This window comes from Gobio gobio, assembly GCF_949357685.1.
Source record: "Gobio gobio genome assembly, chromosome: 3".
In the NCBI taxonomy this organism is placed as follows: Eukaryota; Metazoa; Chordata; class Actinopteri; order Cypriniformes; family Gobionidae; genus Gobio; species Gobio gobio.
The window spans coordinates 3,934,971-3,956,752 of record NC_137099.1 but is presented as its reverse complement, the minus strand read 5'-3'; the positions used below and the strand labels follow the sequence as shown (position 1 = coordinate 3,956,752).

The following is a 21,782-nucleotide window of genomic DNA, read 5'->3' as shown; positions in this document are numbered from 1 at the left end:
ACTTGTGACATGAGAACAAAATGCATGTAGAAATGTAACGTTAACTTATACAACTAAATTTATGATATCTAAATGTTTCCTAATTTCACTAAACACTTCCGTGAGTTTTCGTGAACTTTTCTTTATTAAACGGGCTTGTTTATGCTTTTGTAGGCTCATTTTGTAAACATAAGCAACTCATTTGTATGTGCAAACTGGACCAGCCTTACTTTGCATCGCCCGCCACAAGCTCTTTTTCTGCAACATAACAAGAGGCCATAACGGAGAAATTAATTTCGTTCATTTGTAAGGACATGAGAGCGATCAGTGTCGTGGATGGGGCAGGCTTCAGGGAGTTCTGTCAAGCAATGGAACCGAGGTACCCTATTTAACGTTAAAAAGAAACATTACTAAAGTGTAGGCTATTGTACTGACTGAATAGATATTGCATGAATAAAGGATAAATGCACTGCTTCCACTGGTTTGATTATTTACCGTTTCATGTCAAGGAAAAGTTCCATGTTTACCACAGCACAGCTCGCTCGAGCGTTCAATATGCAGTAAAACTTCAATTAATATTTGTTTCAATCACTGAATGAAGCCTGCTATATTTAGGACAAGAGTCGCAACCTTAAATTGCTTGATCAGCTCTCAAAATGTGTGTGTTCATTTAAAACGTTATGCGCAGAGGGTGAGGGCGAGAGAGAGTGAGGTCTGCGATCTTGGCCATTAGTTGATTTACTTGTTTTTGTATAGGTAATACGTTGTCAAATATGTTTAAACTTAAATAGACTACCTATACAACTAGTTATGTCTCTTTGTATTAATCTGTCCTGTTATTGACGTAATGCGCGTCATTGACAAAATGCGCAACCAAATGTTCGAATAGTTCGAATATTTGTGTTTTTTTTAGAGGGAATATTTGAACGTCATTTTTGAGCAATTTTGACAGCCCTAGTGACCAGTCACGGCACATTAAAGAGCGTCAAAATGGCATTTATCGCTTCAATGTCGTGATAAAATGGACAGAATACATAATATGTTCATGTGGGAACTCGGATTTGAAAAATAAAACAAGCCGACTGTTAAAGATTCGGGTACACATGTGCAGTCCTGTCCCGAAACGGTTCAGTACAAATACGTGTACCGTTACACCCCTATGAGTTAGTGAATTGAACAAACTCCTAACACCTCAAGTATGAAGAACAGTAAGAGTGATGCAAAAAAGTGAAACACTTACACCGAGACTGAACGCAATGCCCTTATTCTCCTTAAGGGAAGCCCCAAATTTCTTCTCATCCTCTTCATCGTCTGACACGTGTGGCTTGGCGATGGCCATCTCTTCCTTACTCTCCGTTATCTTCTTGCATCTCTGAAGGATTACATAAACCGTTGAATCAATGCAGACCAAGAAACACCAAACTGCAAGATCACATGCACAACCCTTACCTCTGTGAGCTCTCTAATGCTGAAGCTGTTCGCCTGCTTCGTCACTTTCTTTTTGGCTTCTTCAATACTGGCAAGATTAGGTGTGGCTGAAGACGGTGGCTTGTTGACGATTGAGGGTAATGGGGCCATTTGTGGGAATGAAGCCAAGGCACCCATGCTGGACAAAGCAGCGGTCATGGTGGCGGCAGTCATACTAGCCATAGCAGCATTCATTGTCATGTTTGACATCACTGGCATGGATAAAGACAAGGATGCAGAATTTGTGGATGTCAAGGGTAGTTGAAGAATAGCTTTGGGCCTGAGACTCTCCGGGATGGGCACGCCTGCCTTGGCACACATAGCGGCGGCATTAGCCTTAGCTATTTCCAGCAACTGCTCCTTATCTGGGAATAGGGAAAACAACAGTAAGAGAAGACCAATGCAATATACAGTACTGGTCAAGTAATAAAGTGCCCCAATTATGTTTCTTTTTCCCCCGAATATTCCCTTTCATGCAGTGTGTAATATACCCCTTTTCCACCAAGGCAGTGCTAAAGCTAGTTCCGAGCCAGAGCTAGTCCCAGTTCATAGTTGGTTCGACTGAGGAGCCTTCTAGGAACCGTTTGCTTTTCCACATGCTGAGAGCCACAACAGAGCCATGTCTTACGTCACTGTATACGTATCATCTTTCTCAGCAACACTAGCGAGGCAGCGGCAGTGTTGCCAGGTCCGCGGTTTTCCCAAGGAATTGGGCTACTTCATCACTGTTGCCGCGGGCTGTTTTTCATGTCCGCGGGTTGAAGCGACCCCAATTATGTGATATTTAGCCCGGGAATGCGAATTTTAGTAGGCAACCATGCCAAAAAAACACATATTTTACCGCCAAATGTGATTTTTACTGGGGACGCCCCCCTGAAACGCGATTGGGCTTGTTTTGAGTAGCAATTGGGCGGGTTTTGTTGTGAAAACCTGGCAACCCTGGGCAGCGGGAAACACACACACACACCAGGCTTGTTCGAGATGCATCGGCGCTGCGCAGACCGATCGACGCATGATATAAAAACAAAGCATGAATGAATCAAAAGCATAAGGAGTCATATGCTCTCGCTGGACTCGTTATCATACGGCGATCGGTCTGCACAGCACCGCTACGAACAAGCCTTCCATCAACAATGCAAACGTTGCGTTACAATTGATTCACATGGCTTTACGATCCTACATCAGCATCAAAACACAACGAAAACACAGCGAATCCAACGCATTCCTGCAGTTCGCCGTAATTTGTATAGACGGAGATTACAAACGAGCAGCAGCTGTTAGTTAGCTGCTATTTCAACAATGGCGGATCTCCAGTTTGTGTTGGTCTTGTTGACTCCGCCCCCAGCGCCTGACGTAATCGGTTCTTACTTCTAGCCCTGTTCTAGCCCAGCAATGGTTTGGTGCTACTTAAGAACCACTTTTCCTGGCTCGGAGCTGGGGCTTTGGGTGTGGAAACACAAAGAACCGATTTGAAACTAGGCTCTGGCTCCGATCTAGCTCTAGCTCTGCCTTGGTGGAAAAGGGGTAATCGAGCAGTTTGTGAATGTAAATGTTCTGTAAAGTCGAAAGTAAACACGATTTCGAATCCCACTGCGTGACAGTTCTACGTCACTAGAAAAGACATCGGATAATGCCTGTCTATGTTGTACGTCGTCCGCCCATAAACAACTCGACCCGCCCACAAACACATCATTTTACTGACGATTCCTTCTCAAATCTCGTTCAACACGGCATTCGCAAAACGCTTGCTCGTGAAAGATGGGTCAGTACTTTTGACCAGCTTACTCCTCAGTAGAGCTGCAACTAACGATTATTTTTTCTGTCAACTAATCTGACGATTATTTTTCGATTAGTCGACTAATCTAGCGATTTTTTTTCCCCGATTAGTCTGCTAATTTAGCGACTATTTTCCGATTAGTCGACTAATCTGCCGCTTATTTTTCGATTAGTCGACTAATCTAACGATTTTTTTTTTCGATTAGTCTGCTAATTTAACGCCTATTTTCCGATTAGTCAACTAATCTAACGATTATTTTTCGATTAGTCGGCTAATCTTGCGCTTATTTTCCGATTAGTCTGCTAATTTAACGACTATTTTCGATTAGTCAACTAATCTAACGCTTATTTTCGATTGGTCGACTAATCTTACGCTTATTTTCCGATTAGTCGCCTAGTCTAACGATTGTTTTTCGATTAGTCGGCTAACCTAACGATTATTTTCCAGCTTAATCTGATGATTCTTTTTTACTGATTATTGGATTTCAAAGAGGGTAGTGAATGTGTATATGATTTTAACATGAAATCAATGAATGATGACAATATTAATTGTATTTCAGGAAGGGTAGTGTACTTAGGGTGCCATTTTATAATGAACTATATGAACACACAAAGCATTTTAAACATTATGTAAAACTAATGTGACGCGTCGACGCATTTCACGCATGTCAACGTATTTTCGGTTGCAGCCCTACTCCTCAGAATCACAACCTGCAAGTATGATTAATTATTTATATATATATTTTCTACCGGGTATTCAAAATACGTAGGTTTGTGTTTTATATTGTGTAAGTTTATGGCTAACACACATTATTACTGTCTTGCTGAAATTCTTCTGCTCATCAGCTGTGTGCCACTATTACCTAAACCTTTCCTAAGTCTATTAATGCAGATTGTCTGTCGTTCTTACTACTTTGTCAGGGCTCCAGACTGCGACTAAATGGTCTCATCTTTTTTCCTGCTGGTGCGACTTAATTTGGGTTACATGGGCCGATCTCGATCACGCGACACCGTTACTAAACAGTGCTGGGAGATCCAGTGAGAAAGCGCTTGAATTCACCTCATTAATAACATCGCTACTGCGAGACCTAGTGGGAAGTGTTTGGTGTAGAATTCTCTGGTATAAACCACAGATATCAGAGCAAACAGAGCTGACGTGGTGACCAGGAGAAACATTGTGAAACATTCAGGGGTTTCAGTCCACAAATCATAAACATTCGCCATGGATTTAATGTAGTAACACCCCATGGTATTGTGGAAGAAATAGTCCAATGTTTTTTTCATCTCAGGGTTCGTACAACCTTTTGAGAGCGTGTTTCACACTTTTTCCAGCAGTTCAAAGCTCTAAATATTATCAAATTTTAATATTATTTTTAGAGTGATGATTTATAAAACTAAAAGTTTAAAGGTGCTGGCCACTTTATGGCAAAAAAAACCCTCACTATAACCAGTAGGTGGTGGCATAGGAGCACTTATTTGACTTATTAGACATTTCCACTCCTTAATATATGGAAAAAAGTAGGAAGTCACAAACAAGTAAGAGTGTTCCCTTTAGTTCAGTATGATACTATAGAAGAACAATAGTACATTTAATAAGAGTGGAATATTACAATTTTCCTTATAAAAAAATGAGTTTTTTGCACATTACTGTTGTTAATAAAAGTAATTTTTTTCTGCATAATTCAAGCTCAGCGCTTCACTGTTCAATTTCCAATAAACAAACATGTACTATTATTAGTAACTGAACTTATTAACAAATGCAAAACAATAGTAATTTTATGATTAAATTAACCGTATGATAATTTTTCCTGGTGCTACTGCTCTCAAATGTTGGTCTGGAGCCCTGTATTATCAAAGTATTTATTAGTAATACAGTGGAAATTAGTAGATTTGGTTAACATGTTGATTTACAATGTGCGGGCAAACATTTTCTGGTTGTGCCCCTAAAATTTTCAGTTGGGGGCCACTGTGCTCCTATTGAAAAAAAGTTAGTCTGGACTGAAGCCCTATTTTGTATAAAGATAAAGATTTGTTTTGCAAACGTTTGTGTTACATCAGTCATTTACGTTAGTGCTGGGCTAACGTACACGCTGTTACTGATACAGTTCCCGCATGTGCACCGCAATGTTGATGGACGCACACTTGTTAATGCTGACGGTGAGGAATTCACCCTTCGCCGCAAGTTTGATTGACAGGCGATCTGACCAATCACATCGCTGTCTGACCAATCTGCTGTTTTGTCCGACAAAGCAGTCAGGAGAGTTCTTAGATTAACGTTGGTGGACTTGAACTTGGAAAAGCAGTGTGTACTGACGTCTTTCCGCAGTTGAAACAACATTTCTTTAAAGGGATAGTTCACCCAAAAATGAAAATTCTGTCATTAATTACTTACCCTCATGTCGTTCGACACCCGTCAGACCTCCGTTCGTCTTCGGAACACAAATGAAGATATTTTAGTTGAAATCTGATGGCTCTGAAAGGCCTCCATTGGCACAATGGCACGGTTCACTCTCAAGACCCTTAAAAGGTACTAAAGACGTCGTTACAAAGTCCATCTCACTACATTGGTTCTAAAATAACTTTATGGAGTGACGAGAATAGTTTTTGTGCGCAAAAAAACCCTAAATAACGACTTCTATAGTGATGACGATTTCAAAACACGGCATCATGAAGCTTCGAAGCGTTATGAATCAGTGAGTCGATTCAGCAGTTTGGAGGTTTGACACGCGAACCGAACCATGATTCGGCTCACTGATTCATAACGCTTCGAAGCTTCATGATGCCGTGTTTTGAAATCGTCATCACTATACAAGTCGTTATTTAGGTTTTTTTTGTGCACAAAAACTATTCTCGTCACTCCATAAAGTTATTGTAGAACCACTGTAGTGAGATGGACTTTGTAACGACGTCTTTAGTGTCTTTTAAGGGTCTTGAGAGTGAACCGTCCATTGAGCCAATGGAGGCCTTTCAGAGCCATCAGATTTACACTAAAATATCTTAATTTGTGTCTGAAGTCTGACGGGTGTCGAACGACATGAGGGTGAGTAATTAATGACAGAATTTTCATTTTTGGGTGAACTAACCCTTTAAGTGTTCATTCATGTTTATTTCGTGCTTATCAATGAACTACAAGGAAGAGAAATCGGTTCACAAGCAGCTTTAACTGAGGCGCTACAGCGATCATGACACATTAAAGAGCCACAAAACGGTATTTACCTTTTAAATTTCTTCAAAAAAAATTACCATTTCAAAGTTGAGACTTTGTTTCATATCAAAAGTAACCTGCTCTGTCCTGTCTGTCGCCGTGTTGTCGTGTGTGGTGTGAGAGCGCCATGGCTTGTCGGACATAGCAACAGTAACTAAAGGGGGCGGGTCTTTGCGAACGGTCAATTACAGTTGAAACATCTCATAATGTACCTCAAAATGAGCAGCGCATCACTGAGAAACATCCTGCTCAAGTCGGCCTTGCAATGGAGGTTCGGGTTGAATAACTAGTTCTTCCGATGTTTCATCATCAGACTCGCACTCGGATTGATATGGTAAAATCGACATCATTCGTTTCCGAAACACATGCTGTAAGTGGTAGACCTATCACAACAGACTGGGTCGTCTGGCCAATCAGAGCAGAGTAGGCTCGCGGAAAGGAGGGATTTAGAGAGACTGATTCCATTGAGTCGTTTGAGAATCATTGAAAAAAGTGGTGATGTGCAATGTGTATTATGAGAAAATGTAAGTGTTTTTTGACCTTTGATGCATGCAAACCTGTTGTAGACTCTAAAACTAAATTAGTAGCCTTTAAAGGGTAACTTCAGTGATTTAGCATTAGGCTTTGTATCAGTAGAAACCCGGTAGTATATTCAAATTATGGTACTTTTCTCCCCTCATATCCCCCTGAGACGAGAGAATTATGTATTTTATTTATGCAAAAAATCCTCAGATGACGCAAATATCGTCATTTTGCGTCATTGGAGATTTTTTTGGACAGAGGCTAGATACTACAGCCACAAGATGGAGCTGTTCCGCATGTTATCAACCCGCCCATAGGGGAGAGATCTCACGCACAGAATGTAAGACACAGACGGCCGCACGGACATTCATAACGGAGCGATGCAGAGCAAAGTGTTTCAACTTTTCAATGAATTCCTATGATAGTTTAGCTTCCATATGTGATCTGAAAACGTGCCAGACTGGGGCTTAACGTTACCTCAGCTCTGTTCAGCTCAAATTAAATCTGACACTGCTGCGTCTGTGACGTGACTTTCGTTCGGCTCACTCACACTTTATTGATAATACACGTTCCGTTTTTAATTGTAGGGTTAATTCTCTAAATGAACGAACTGATTGTATTACTATGAAGATCAAAACAACGGTGTGCGGAGTGGCCTCGTAGGGCAGCGAAGCAAGTGCATTCTGGGAGTTGTTGTCTTTCATCCACATGAGACAAAAATACATTTTCTGTCTTTTCTCAGTCTAGAAGGCACCAAATTCAAACATAATTTCACATTTCTACTACATAAATGAACCAGTTTAAATACACAGCTTAAAGGGTTAGTTCACCCAAAAATGAAAATTCTGTCATTAATTACTTACCCTCATGTCGTTGGACACCCGTCAGACCTCCGTTCATCTTCAGACACAAATGAATATATTTTAGTGTAAATCTGATGCTCTGAAAGGCCTCCATTGGCACAATGCACGGTTCACTCTCAAGACCCTTAAAAGCTACTAAAGACGTCGTTACAAAGTCCTTCTCACTACAGTGGTTCTACAATAACTTTATAAAGTGATGAGAATAGTTTTTGTGCGCAAAAAAACCCTAAATAACGACTTATATAGTGATGACGATTTCAAAACACGGCATCATGAAGCTTCGAAGCGTTATGAATCAGTGAGTCGATTCAGCAGTTTGAATCGCCAAATTTCAGCAGTTTGGCGTTTGACACACGATCCGAATCATGAATCGACTCACTGATTCATAACGCTTCGAAGCTTCATGATGCCGTGTTTTGAAATCGTCATCACTATACAAGTCGTTATTTAGGGTTTTTTTGTGCACAAAAACTATTCTCGTCACTCCATAAAGTTATTTTAGAACCAATGTAGTGAGATGGACTTTGTAACGACGTCTTTAGTGCCTTTTAAGGGTCTTGAGAGTGAACCGTGCCATTGAGCCAATGGAGGCCTTTCAGAGCCATCAGATTTACACTAAAATATCTTCATTTGTGTCTGAAGATGAACGGAGGTCTGACGGGTGTCGAACGACATGAGGGTGAGTAATTAATGACAGAATTTTCATTTTTGGGTGAACTAACCCTTTAATGCTAAATCACTGAAGTAACCCTTAAAAATAGCATAATAGGGGCACTTTTATGTTTTTGAAAGAGGCTTCTTTTTGATCAAAAACATACAGAATTGGTGAGCATAAGATACTACTTAAAAAACATTAATTATTCCCAACATTTTTTAAAGGTTTTTTTCGTACCAAGTTCTGTAAGACGTGGCGGTGTCTTGCTGGTGCTACGTCGAGTTCTGGAAGCAGATCTTTTCTTACGGAGAATGAGGACCGGAGAGCGGCTGGGTTCTCGCTTCCATCTGTCCCGCTGATTTAGCGATCGACTTCCGAAACCTCTTCTCCACCGAGAACCGGATCGGGATCTCCTCCTCGAATGCGAGCGAGATCTCTTTCTGGATTTAGATCGCCTGCCTCTGTCTGGAGTTCGAGACTTCCTCCTACGGCCTTGTGAACGAGATCTCGACCTTCTCTTTTTGGGCGACCTGGATTTCGAACGCTTGCTCTTTGTTTTGGACTTGTGCGATTTTCTTTCCGAGGGCGATCGAGACTTTCGTGAAGGCGACCTGGATTTTCTCTTTTTCGATGGCGACTTTGATTTGGATCGTGCGGTTACTTTGGATCTTGAGGATGATTGTTGACTGGGAGATTTGGATGGTGATGTTGAGATCCTTTCGATCAAAGTCTCTTCAGCAATTATTGGATTTGCGTTGGTTTCTTCATTGTCAGGGATGGCAGCGCACTCTGAATCTTTTGGCGTAACGGTTGAGAGTTCTTCAGATACATTGGTCACTTCCAAAGGCACCTCAGGTGTAATGCACTTTTGGGAAGACTTGGTCTCTGTCAAGAAGGGAACTGGTCGCCAAGATCCTGTGGCGCCAACTGTGTTGAAACCAGAACTTGAGTTGATGGATGCAACGTCAATCAACTGTGTGTCAGAGTTCACAGCCGTTGTTGGACTTTTTCCATCCTCAGCTGCGTTTTCAGACACATTTGTCTGCATTTCCATTGCACAACTTGTACTATTGTCCACTGCTGGTTCTGTATCATTCTTAAGCGATTCAGTTTCCTTCAGTTCATCTTTCAGATCAGACCTTGATTCTGAAATGGACCTTGAATTAGAAGGTTTTGTTCTACTTTGAGACGTACTCCTGGAACGCCGTGGCGAGCAAGACCTAGATTTTGACAAGGACCTTCTGTTCTTCCTTGAGATCACAATAGACCTTGATCTTGTTCGCCTGGAGCACGACCTGGATCTTGAATGTTTGCCTTTTCTGACAGAATGAGACCTGGACCTCTTAGACCTCGATCTACTTCTCTCTCTGTGTTGATGAGACCTCTTTTTGGAGCCATTTCTAGAGCGGGAGGTTGACTTTGATCGCCGTTGTCGTTTTGAAGACCGTGATCTTGATCTGCGTCCTGCCTTCCATCTGGGAGATCTTGATCCTCTAGAAGTGTCCTTACTTTTAGAGGTTCTGCTGGAACTTCTTTTCTTGTCCTTGGGCTTTTCGTTTTCAGTGCTTTTGTGGACAGAATTCTCCATCTTGGGAATAATGTCAGGCAAAACCCCAGATGTGTCTTTGAGCTCGGACTTTGAAATCTTACCCGCTGAAGAGGACTTTGTATTTTCTTTAGAAGGTTTTGATTCAGACTCCGATTCAGACGCAGATGCTGAAGAGCTTTCAGACGGCGAGCCAGACCTCTTCACTTTGTCTGAATCTTTGCTTTTTTTCTTCTTCTTTCTTTTCTTTTTCTTTCCACTTTGGAAAACACACAAACACAAGAAAAAATTTGCACATTAGGAATGAAAACTTTGTAAACAACCACCAAGTTAAAATGAAATTATGATCGACCCAATAAGATTAATTTGAACATCCAATGGTGTAAAACCTTCTGAAGCAAAGTAATGTTTTTTTTTAAAGAAAAAAATATCCATATTTATAACTTTATAATGGCAGTACGCAAATCTAGTTCTGGCGGAAGAGTTACCTTTGGCCCAGCGAATTGACAAATGCGGAAACGCAGAGGACAAAAATGCATGGCTTCACTTCAGAAGGCCTTTATTAACCCCATGGAGTCGTATAGATTACTTTCATGATGGATGGATGCACTTTTTTGGGCTTCAAAATCCAAGTTACCATTCACTCCCATTATAAAGCTGGATATTTTTAAATATATCTCTGATTGTGTTTGGTTGAAAGAAGAAAGTCATATGGCTTGAGAGGGTGAACTAACCTTAATTTTTAACTAACCTTTATAAAGAAACTTTCATCGAAAAATTATTTGATACTACACTGAAGTCGATACATAAACATTAAGCAAACAAATATTGTCATGTTTTGTAAATATAACGATTATAAAACACAAGTTATCCCTAAACCAAGTCCAAGTGAAGTCTCAAGTCTTGGTTTTATTTTAGCAATAGTTCTTTAAACTAGTTATTGAAATTAACAGTGTTTTGAAATATTAAATCTGATTTCTTTCTTTTAAGCATTACTTAACCCTTAATCGCCCCTCAAGTAGGGTTTACGTTTGAGTCCCTTGGGGTCAGATAGACCCCAAACTTTTACAGAGCGATTGCATAGGGAAATATAATTTTTTTACATGGAAAACTATATATAATTTTTTTTATTTACTTCTCAACTATACATTTATGCTGTGTTTTTGTGGGTATTTGGTAGTTTTTTACCTATTTACTGCACAAATACTTAACTATGTCATAAATTGGCTCATTAAAAATTATTTTTTTATGAAAAAATCACTTGAATGATGGGTTTTTGGACATTGCTCTATGTGTTTGGGATAGAATACCGCCATCTGTAGGTTTGTGGAAAAACTTTAGGAATTATAGTTAAAGAGAAAGTGTGCAATGACCACATTATCCAATAGAGGTCCATAGGGAAGTTATGCAAAAGTTAAGCTGCCTTTCATCTTTCTTTTATTTGCCCTTTTCCCTCTCTTTCTCATGATTGTTCCATGTTGCATTTGTGCTCTAGTATTTGTCCTTCATTTATGTATGGAATTTTTTCAGTTTTATGCCAGTTTTGTTGATTTTATTTGCCAGTTTCTATAAAAATGCTCTCTGTTGCAGTCACACACATGTGTGTGTTTGTGTGTGTGTGTGTGCGTGTGTGTATGAGACAGAAAGTTCGTTCTACTTTGTGTTTATGCTCTAGGACCAGACCTTGATATAAATGTGGAAATTTTCAGATTTATACTGGATTTAGTAAAAAAAAATTGACAAAGAAAGTGAAAAAAATGTATTTTTTACACTTTCCCATTCATTTTCAATGTGGGGTCAATCTGACCCAGAGGGACTTAAACGGTAAAAAAAAAATTACACACCTTTAGAACAACCAAATCAAGCCCAGATTTGTTGTGCATGTTTAGATAGATTATTTAGGAAAAGTCACAGAGTCTCATGGCCCTGAGATGAAGGGAACACTTTTAAAAAATGGAGGAAAAGTCCAGTGGGGTCAGCTGGACCCCAAGGGACGATTAAGGGTTAAATCATTATTTTCATTTTTATTCACACACAAAAAAAAGATTAATTTCAAATCATATAACATTATACCATTTGTAATGCAGAGACGGTCACCACAAGAAAAGCGCTGTGTATTTTGATCTATTTGAGTTGCTGTAGTTCTCAAGCAGTGATGGGTAATGTAGACTTGCAGTGAGCGCCAGCTGTAGCAAAACCCGTGTATAAACAAGCGCTACAGTAAACACAAAGAGGTTTGTGATAAGGTGATAAAATAATGCACCCGACAAACCGATCTGTGGAGTCGGACAGGGTCATAAAATGCATATGGAAGTGTCCTTCCAGTCCATATTAAAGTTGACTTGGTAAATTTGGATATCATAGGCATATGATAGCAAATACTTGGGGGTGAACATGAAAAGGACTTGAAAACGTACTTCTTAAAAATGGACAGCAAGCAAGTCTCTTGGAATTCAACACCGTAGCTCCACTTTGGATTAATTGATTGTTTTCAAATTAAATGTGACCCTGGATCACAAAACGGTAACCATCATAAGGGTAAATTTTTGTAAAGTGAGATTTATACATCATCTGAAAGCCGAATAAAGCTTTCCATTGATGTATGGTTTGTTAGGATAGTATAATATTTGGCTGAGATACAACTATTTGAAAACCTGGAATGCGAAAAAAAATCTAAATATTGAGAAAATCGCCTTTAAAGTTGTCCAAATGAAGTCCTTAGCAATGCATTTTACTACTAATAATACATTTTTGATATTTTTACGGTAGGAAATGTACAAAATATCTTCATGGAACATGATCTTTATTTAATATCCTAATGATTTTTGGCATATATCGATCATTTTGACAATGTATTGTTGGATATTGCCACAAATATACTTGTGATACTTATGACTGGTTTTGTGCTCCAGGGTCACAAATGATTATCACAAGGTGAGACTTGGCTATATTGTTACTGTTTGTTGTTAATTTACATAAGAGCACTTTTCAAATGGGTGATGAATAAGTGGGCTTTCAGATGCATCACGCACAATATAATAACACTGGCTTGTTGTGTTTGCTGCAGAACATACTGAGAGATAGGGGATAAATGAATTAGGAATGAATGTTGTTTCATGCCGTCACGTGTGGTACAGGGTTCCCACACATTGGTTAATTTCAAATTCAAGGACCTTTCAAGGACTTTCCAGGTCCAATACCCTCAAATTCAAGGACTTAATGTGGGGACACATTTCAAGTGAGAGCAAGGTTACACCGTGTTACCTTGTAATATACATTGTTACAAAAAGCTTTTTTCTTTTGCATTTATTTTTGGCCATATGACACAGATCTGATATTCTATTTGTCGTATGTTTTGCATAAACAGTACATCCTGTACAGGGCTCGACATTAACGCTTGTCCGGGACAAGTGGATTTTTTTGAAGGGGCAAGTGAAAGAATTTTACTTGCCCGACCGGACAAGTATCCTGATTAAAACATCAATAACAAAAATAACTAGGGAATGTTATTTGTTTAGCATTAATTTAGTATAAGTGGCGATTGATAGTGGATAATAATATAGCTAATGAACTGACGGTAACAATTTTGCGCTGTTGATGCTCGCCTCGCGCAGCCTCTCGAGGAGAAATCAAAACAAATGAGCTCTCACACAGAGAAACTCAGTTAACATACACAGTTAAAATTACAAATTGTGGCGTTTTTATATTTATAACATATGATACAGTTAAGCAACATCACACGACCAAGAGTGCTGTTTTCCTGAATACCACCACGATTGAAAATGTTACACTGATGTCATATGACAGTTCCATAAACAATTAATTCACATTAAGTCATTTACATTTTAGATGCAATATTGAACATTTTTGTTCGATTTCAGCAGCGAAAATAATTCCAAACAAAGATAACAGCAGAACCATAATGCCTCTCACAGCAATGGTGTGTTACTGAATGATTCAGCGTTTTGAATGAATCGGTTGAATCAAATATTCAATGACGCATTCATAAACGACTGCCTCATTCTTGAACGAATCAGCTGTTTGAATGAATCGTTTCAATGAATCGACTCAATGACTCGCTCATTAAGACCGTCACCTGCTGCCACCTACTGGTGGTTTAGTTTCATGTTTAAACATTATTTCCAACATTTCTTATTTGTATATTGAAAAATATTTAATACAATCTAAAAAAAATTCAGTGTAAATTATTTATTTTGATTGGTACAGCCCTATAGTGTCTTATTCTAAATTAATTTATAGATCAAATTTAAGAATATAAAATGAAAGCTTAAGCATAACCTATATTTAATAAGATTATGGAAATAAAAGGTACAAATATCACAAATATGCAGATTTGTGACAATCTGGAACACTGGTGAGAATATTGCTTCAGAATAAATTATATTTACCATTTATATTTATATTTAAAAAGCAAAGCAATTCAACATTACATTAAATAAAATATTTGGGCAACAGATTATCACAAATGTTTTATGTTCACACAATATACAGTCATTGACTGAACATATTTGGGTTCGGTGTAAGCACTGAAAACGTTGAGGTACCAACATAGTAGTTTGGAAACGTCATGGAAACGTAAAACACAAAGTAACTCACGCGATACACACTTAACGTAACGCGCAAATGTGCGTAACTACCATAAATCAAGCAAGCTAGTATGGATAGGCCACGAAGTGTTGGCGAAATAACACGTTAGCGGACCAGAGAGATTAATATGGAATTTTTTCCTTAAAATAAATAAATTTAAGCACTTAAAAAAAAAAAATCTGATTCAAACTTTCAAGGATTTTTTTTTAACCCTTAACACTAGAACCGCCACAGGGTAAAATTTACCCATGGCTGTTTTTCAAATGTAACAAATAACAGATTTTCCAATAGTCTCCCAGTCACTGACTTTTACTAAAACTGTTATTTACAATCCCCTGTTGTTAAAAATTGTTCAGATAAAACCAGATTTAAAAACGGAGCATTTATACCTATAAGCGCCAGCGGGTCAAATTTACCCCTAAATAATTCCTCAATTTTCGTGCTGTGTTTGAGCAACGCGTCGGCTTACTGTAAACAGTCACACAACGCACGGTCAAATAAATATTATTTATAAATGTTCAGACTTTGGATTAATTATACATTTTTCTTTTGCAATTTTGTATTGAGTATTGTTTACTACTGTGTTGCTATTTATTCAAGTTTGCTTCATGAAGTTCTGTTTGAGTTCAAAGTAAAAAAACACCACATTTTTGCTGCCGTTTTTCTTAAAATTCGATTCATTTAATCCATTCTCGGACTAAATAAATGTAAAATTGGGACTTCAAATGAGCTAGATGGAAATGTTATGTTCTCCTGTTTAAAATTATATATGACACGTGATGCTAACTGCTACAATGGGTGAGGAAAAACAAAGAAAATTAAGGGTTAAATCTGGTGAAACCTGGCCGTACTAAAATGACTTGCGTGTTATTCTTCTCCAAGTCAAGCCTCGAGTTTCAATCTCTGATTTAGGGTCACTAAACCAACATTATTTGTCTTTTGTAAGTCTCACCTTTCTTGAGTCTCTTTGTCGGACTCAGTCTCTGAGCTGCTGTCTTTTCCTTCTTTACGTTTCTTCTTCTTCTTTTTGCTTTTGTGTTTTTTGTGCTTTTTACTTTTCCTGTGTTTAGTGCTGGTGTCTTCTTTGCCATGGTCATCTGGGAGGTCAGTATGTGTGACTTCATCTGCAGTGAAAGCAAAGATGATCAGTGACAGAACATATGACAGAAAACACATTGATGTTTCGACGACTAACCTGTTGTTGTGTTGATTTGTTCTTCCTTTAGTCCATCTTCTGTCGTCTCCATCACAGGTTCAGTCTCTGGCTCATCTGGCACACTGAATACATTAAAAAAACATTTTATTACTCATTTAAAACATGATGTAGATGCAGATGTGTGTTTGTTGCTTTCTTGAGTGAGATTGCTATAATGTGTCTGTCACCTACAATGCACAATTCAACAAAATTCATAAGCTTAGAATATATATATATATATATATTTTAGGGCTCTCAAATGATTAATCGCGATTAATCGCATCCAAAATAAAAGTTTGTGTTTACATAATATACGTGTGTGTACTCTGTTAATTATTATTTATATATAAATACACACACATTCATGTATATATTTAAGAAATATTTGCATGTATATACTGTATATACGTTTATATAATCTATAATATATATAAATATAAATGTTTTATATATAAAAATAATATTTTTTCTAAATATATACATGCTTGTGTATGTATTTATATATAAATAATAATTAACAGAGTACACACACATATATTATGTAAACACAAACTTTTATTTTGGATGAGATTAATCGCGATTAATCTTTTGACAGCCCTAAAATATATATATATTTGGGCTGGGTATTGACACGAATTTCATAATTCGATTCGATTTCGATTCACAAGCTTTCGATTCGATTTTCGATTATTTTGGATATGTATTAGGTATAATACATGTAACATTTTCTCAAGGAAAACAAAACTCTGAACTAATGTTGCAAACTATGGGAGTCAGTTGATATTACATTAGCCTACTAATATTGAAGGTACAAATTAACAGATTTGTATACAAACACTTAAATTACACTATTATTATATATATATAAAAAAACAATTTAAAGTTATAATATTAACTTCACAATTACATAATCATAATTCTACTCCAATTAGGTTTTTGAAATATAAACATTTAAATGGTGGCTGCATAAAAACTTGCCAGATTTATTCATACATACATGCATTAAATATTGACAATGAATATCCTATGTAATGTGGTGCATATAATTAGCTAAATGCTCCTCTCTAGAGTTCATTTTTCTAGCTGACTAACGAGTGGACACTGGATATGTTTTTTCTGAGGTAAATGTGACGTTACATGACATTTACAAGCCGTTTTACTTGCGTCTTTCTTCGATTGAAACACTTGAGCTATTCTATGTGACATGATACGGATTTCGGTAAGTTGTCCTGTATCTTTTAACACACTTTCAGAAGCTCATTTGTGTGTATTTCGCGCTGTTACTGGTATAAGGCGGAAGAGAAGATCCGTTAATGTTTGCTTCGCGCTGCCTACCAAAACGGTAGACTATATATGTTTTTGAATTTCGTAAAAAAATAGACGTAATTTGAAATCTTAGACTTTGTTTCATATCAATAGTAATAAAGCACAAAGATTATTGCGATTTATTGGATGGGAGGCGCGCTACAATGTTTATTTCGTTCATTAACTAAAAACAGGATGACTAATCGATTCCTGGGATTTAAGAATCGATATTGTTTTGTAAAAGTGCGAATCGATTAAAATCGAGAAATCAATATTTTTTACCCAGCCCTAATAATTAAGCTAAATATCATATGCGGAAGTAAATTTCTGGAGTGTTAACACTTAAAAGAAAAAAACTACAACAAGAACCGTACAGAACCGAAAACCGTGAGACGAACCGTGGGTTTTGTGACCCGTGCCACCCCTAATACGCACCTAAAACACAATCATCCGTTGCAGTTTTCATCCATTTTATTTATCGTGTTCGGTGTTTATTCAAGTGCATTTTTTATTCTGAGAGTCCATTGCTTTTATTGTTTTTGGTTGTTTTGTTCATTTATTGTGGATATTTAAAATGTTTTCCATTTTCCGTCTTTAGAAATAAAAGTGTATTGATCTTTGAAAAGGTGTACCTGCATTATTATGCCATTATCTTTATTTTAGATCAAAATGGTCTCAGAACGACAATATTATCGTTTATCGCAATAATTTCTTGGCCAATTTATCGTCCAGCAAAATTTGTTATCGCTTTTTCATTTTTGAGTGAAATATCCCTTTAATGTTAATAAAACAACAAAAGACAAAGAGAAAATCACTCACTGCTCTTGAATGAAAAACTTTAATACAGTAGCTTTAATAAGAACTTTGTAGTGTTTTAATTTTACATTTATTCATTCAATTTCATACTTAAATACTAATGTACAGCTCTGAGCTGCCAGTATAAATCTTTATATACATTTATTTGATATTATACAATACACTAGGAATGTGTACAAGGGTTTTTTAAGTAAAATACGTATATATACGTATATATATATAAATAATTATCTTTCAAGTTAATAGTTTTATTTATATAATGCTTTACAGGTTGTTTCAAAGCAACAACAACAACAACAAAATACGTTTTTGCGGTTTAGATACAATAAAACATTGCATTGCGTAACAATTCTGTCACTGATTGTTACCATTGGGTAACTTACATATAAAGAATCAACAGTTATGATGAAAGTGTTTCCATTTTAAAATATCACAATTATATAATGAATAATTTATGGTGGAAGCTCAGTTAACCATAATAACCGTTATTGTAAAGGTTTACCTCACGATGACTAAACCAGTGAACAATCTACAGTATTAAATCACACAAAAGTATCATATTAATACAACAGTATTTTTACATGTGCACTGGATTAACTTGTAATTTACACGTATGATACTCATTATGTAGTACACGTGGCAACAAAACAGCGACAGTTGACGCGAAAGTACACAATTCAGTCTCAAAACCATCATTATATGTTTTAAAGTAACGTTAGAGCTTGTGTACAGTGAGCATAACAGCTAATGTTTAGCTAGCTAGTCGGCTAAAACAAATCAACGCGTTCTAAATTAAACACGCGATGTAAGTGACAAGTAAAAGATCGAACATTTTACCTGATTTCTTGAGTTTCATCCTCGATTTCTTTAATCTTACTCATTACAAAATCCCTGAAAATCTGCTCGATGTTGGTCGCCATCACAGTATGAGCGTTGCTGGGTCCGCCAGTATCCCAGAATGCCTCATCAACGGCTTCTTCCTCCGGTCTCCACAGCGACCGGGGTCAGCGGCGCGAAAGCGGCAAATTCAAAATGTGAAAACCGTTAGTGTACGGTTAACGGCTAATAACAAAAAAATTACATTTTAATAGGTAATTTAATACTCGCGTATATTTATAATCGACCCAACGACGACAAGCGACTAATAACGCTTCAGTAATCAGTTGATTAACCCTTTAATAATAGTCAGAATAAAATATATATTTTAATGTAACCGTTTGTTGTTTAGACAAAATCTTAAGTTTTGAATATTTGATACCTCAGGCTTTTATAGCTCATAGTATTGAAAATGTGGAGCTCATAAAACACTTTTATGAGGCCCAAACTGAGCAATAATTCAATGAAAACAACGATGATTGAGGGAAATAAGCTTTCCTCAGAAGCCTAATGGATAATATTATTTTATATGATATTATGATTTTTTATTTGTCCTCAAGAGGAAATTTGTATCCAGCGTGGATGCGAACACAACAACAACAAAAAAAAAAACATTTTAATACGTAATTTAATTCTTGCGTGTATTTATAATCGACCCAACGACGACAAGCGATTAATAACGCTTCGGTAATCATCGAAACCAAGATAAGCATATTATTTTTATGAAAATGGTGAGTGTTACCAAAGTTACCAAAGTCGACAGTTGATTAACCCTTTAATAATAGTCAGAAAAATATATATTTTAATGTAACAGTTTGTTGTTTAGACAAAATCTTAAGTTTTGAATATTTGATACCTCAGGCTTTTATAGCTCATAGTATTGAAAATGTGGAGCTCATAAAACACTTTTATGAGGCCCAAACTGAGCAATAATTCAATGAAAACAACGATGATTGAGGGAAATAAGCTTTCCTCAGAAGCCTAATGGATCATATTTTAAATGATAATTATGATTTTTTATTTGTCCTCAAGAGGAAATTTGTTTTCACCGTAGATGCGAACACAACACAAAACATAACAAGTTAACTTATCATAATAAAATCAACACAATCACAGACATCACAACAACAAAAAGAAGAGTGAGAGCATAAGATGACGCATCAATGGCCGATTTCCTATGTATTTAAAGCTCGTATAGCAACAGGAACAAAACTCTTACTATAACTCTTACTGTCCTTGATAATTGATACTTACATTAACACAATTTTTCAAGAAGAAAAAAAAGTATATATAAAAAGTAAACCAAAGTTGCTTCAGTCCAGTAAGTGTTCATCTTGAAATATTATTACTTTATAAAAATCAGTAAAGATTTCACAGCAAAAAGATGAGCTGATGGTGGACATGTTTACAATAACACTAAAAGGCATTTTACTTGCTTAAAAAAGTATTAACTATCAATCAGACTGACGACAGAAATTGTGTAGATTGTGTGCAACAGGTTTTTCAAAGTTTTGATCATCGTTTGAATCATCAAATATGATACAGAATCATTCAATGTCACACGGTTGCTGTGTGACAACTTTGTTGATCATAATAGGATTGTTTATCTTTATTAGGATAGATGCACTCTATGAATTGATATTTTCAGGATTCTTAGTGCCAAGATAAAGTGTTTTTCAAAGACTTTATATGAAGACGGTGCACTTAAATTACGTATGAATGGGAGAAAGTGCAACGCCCAAATATGGCGTATAAGCCCCGCCTTCTAAATGAAAGAGCCAATCGTTAATTGGTAAAGATGTGCGTTTAGGATTGCGCATGCACAATAGACTAAAAAATAAAACAAAATTATTTTTCTAATCCATTGGCAGATAATTTAGTGTTTCAAGCAAAAACTCAATAAAAAAAAAAAATTCCCCCAGGAATCAAGAAAAATATGTAATTTTCCTTGAGAAAAGCCTCTTGTTTTAAGAATTTTTAGATATTTGGACTGGAAAAAAGACAGAAGTACTAAGTTAGAAAAGTATTTTTTGTAGTGTGGTTTTACCTTTGGTGATCTCAATGGAGCACTTGTTAAATTTAAATAAGAATAGAGTTCTAACTCACTAATAATATTTAAATTTCACCCATTAAAACTTTTTGGTTGCTGAAAGTTTTACAGATATTGTTAAATATCTATACATATACATCTGTGTCCTATCTCAAGCTACTGTCAGCTCAAGCTTTTGTCAAATGTCATTTATATATATATATATATATATATATATATATATATATATATATATATATATATATATATATATATATATATATATATATATATATATATATAGGTGTCATAAAGGGACTTTGATGTTTATCAAGATTAGGTCAGCAGTAAATGATGATCATTATACAATCTTGGAACATTGACACCTTATCTGTAGGCTGCATTATAGCAACGGTAATGCTTTTTTCCACAAACAACTCGTATAACACATCAAATAATAAAAAGAGATAATGTACCACAAGTCACTAATGATAAAAACATGTAAAACATCAATTTAACAAGCCAAATTTGTTATTTTGTTAATGCGTTTATTGTGTAGATCATGAGAACAGGTAAGCACTTTTATTGCACGAAAGCTCTGAAATCAGCAGGAAAGTGTACTAGATAAACAGTTACATATATGATGGACAACAGCTTTAGTAAAACTGGGAATGGCTTCTTATGCACGGTAGATGCTAGGTCCAAAGATGGTAGGTCAAACGCTCTCATCTGGAAAAAATGACCAAAAAATAAAACTCTCGGCATTTCCTGCATGGTGGCATTTGTTTAGTTGCATGAGATGTTACACAACTTAAAGGGTTAGTTCACCCAAAAATGAAAATTCTGTCATTAATTACTCACCCTCATGTCGTTCGACACCCGTCAGACCTCCGTTCATCTTCAGACACAAATGAAGATATTTTAGTGTAAATCTGATGGC

The 21,782-nt window shown here is 36.7% G+C and overlaps 1 protein-coding gene across 2 annotated transcripts in view; it reads right to left on the bottom strand.

Moving 5' to 3' along the window:
• The window catches only part of sonb (SON DNA and RNA binding protein b), a 67,522-nt gene extending 48,641 nt beyond the window's left edge, over positions 1-18,881 (bottom strand). For both annotated transcript variants that reach the window (XR_013816195.1, XM_079812346.1), the window contains exons 1-6: positions 18,775-18,881; positions 15,817-15,899; positions 15,574-15,745; positions 8,705-10,272; positions 1,429-1,811; positions 1,220-1,351 (exon numbers count right to left, since the gene is read on the bottom strand). Coding sequence is in view for 1 of the 2 variants with exons in the window: in XM_079812346.1 (XP_079668472.1) it covers positions 1,220-1,351; positions 1,429-1,811; positions 8,705-10,272; positions 15,574-15,745; positions 15,817-15,899; positions 18,775-18,857 (2,421 nt within the window). In the remaining variant the exon portion in view is untranslated. The remainder of the gene's footprint in view (positions 1-1,219; positions 1,352-1,428; positions 1,812-8,704; positions 10,273-15,573; positions 15,746-15,816; positions 15,900-18,774) is intronic.
• Between the last annotated feature and the right edge of the window lie 2,901 nt (positions 18,882-21,782).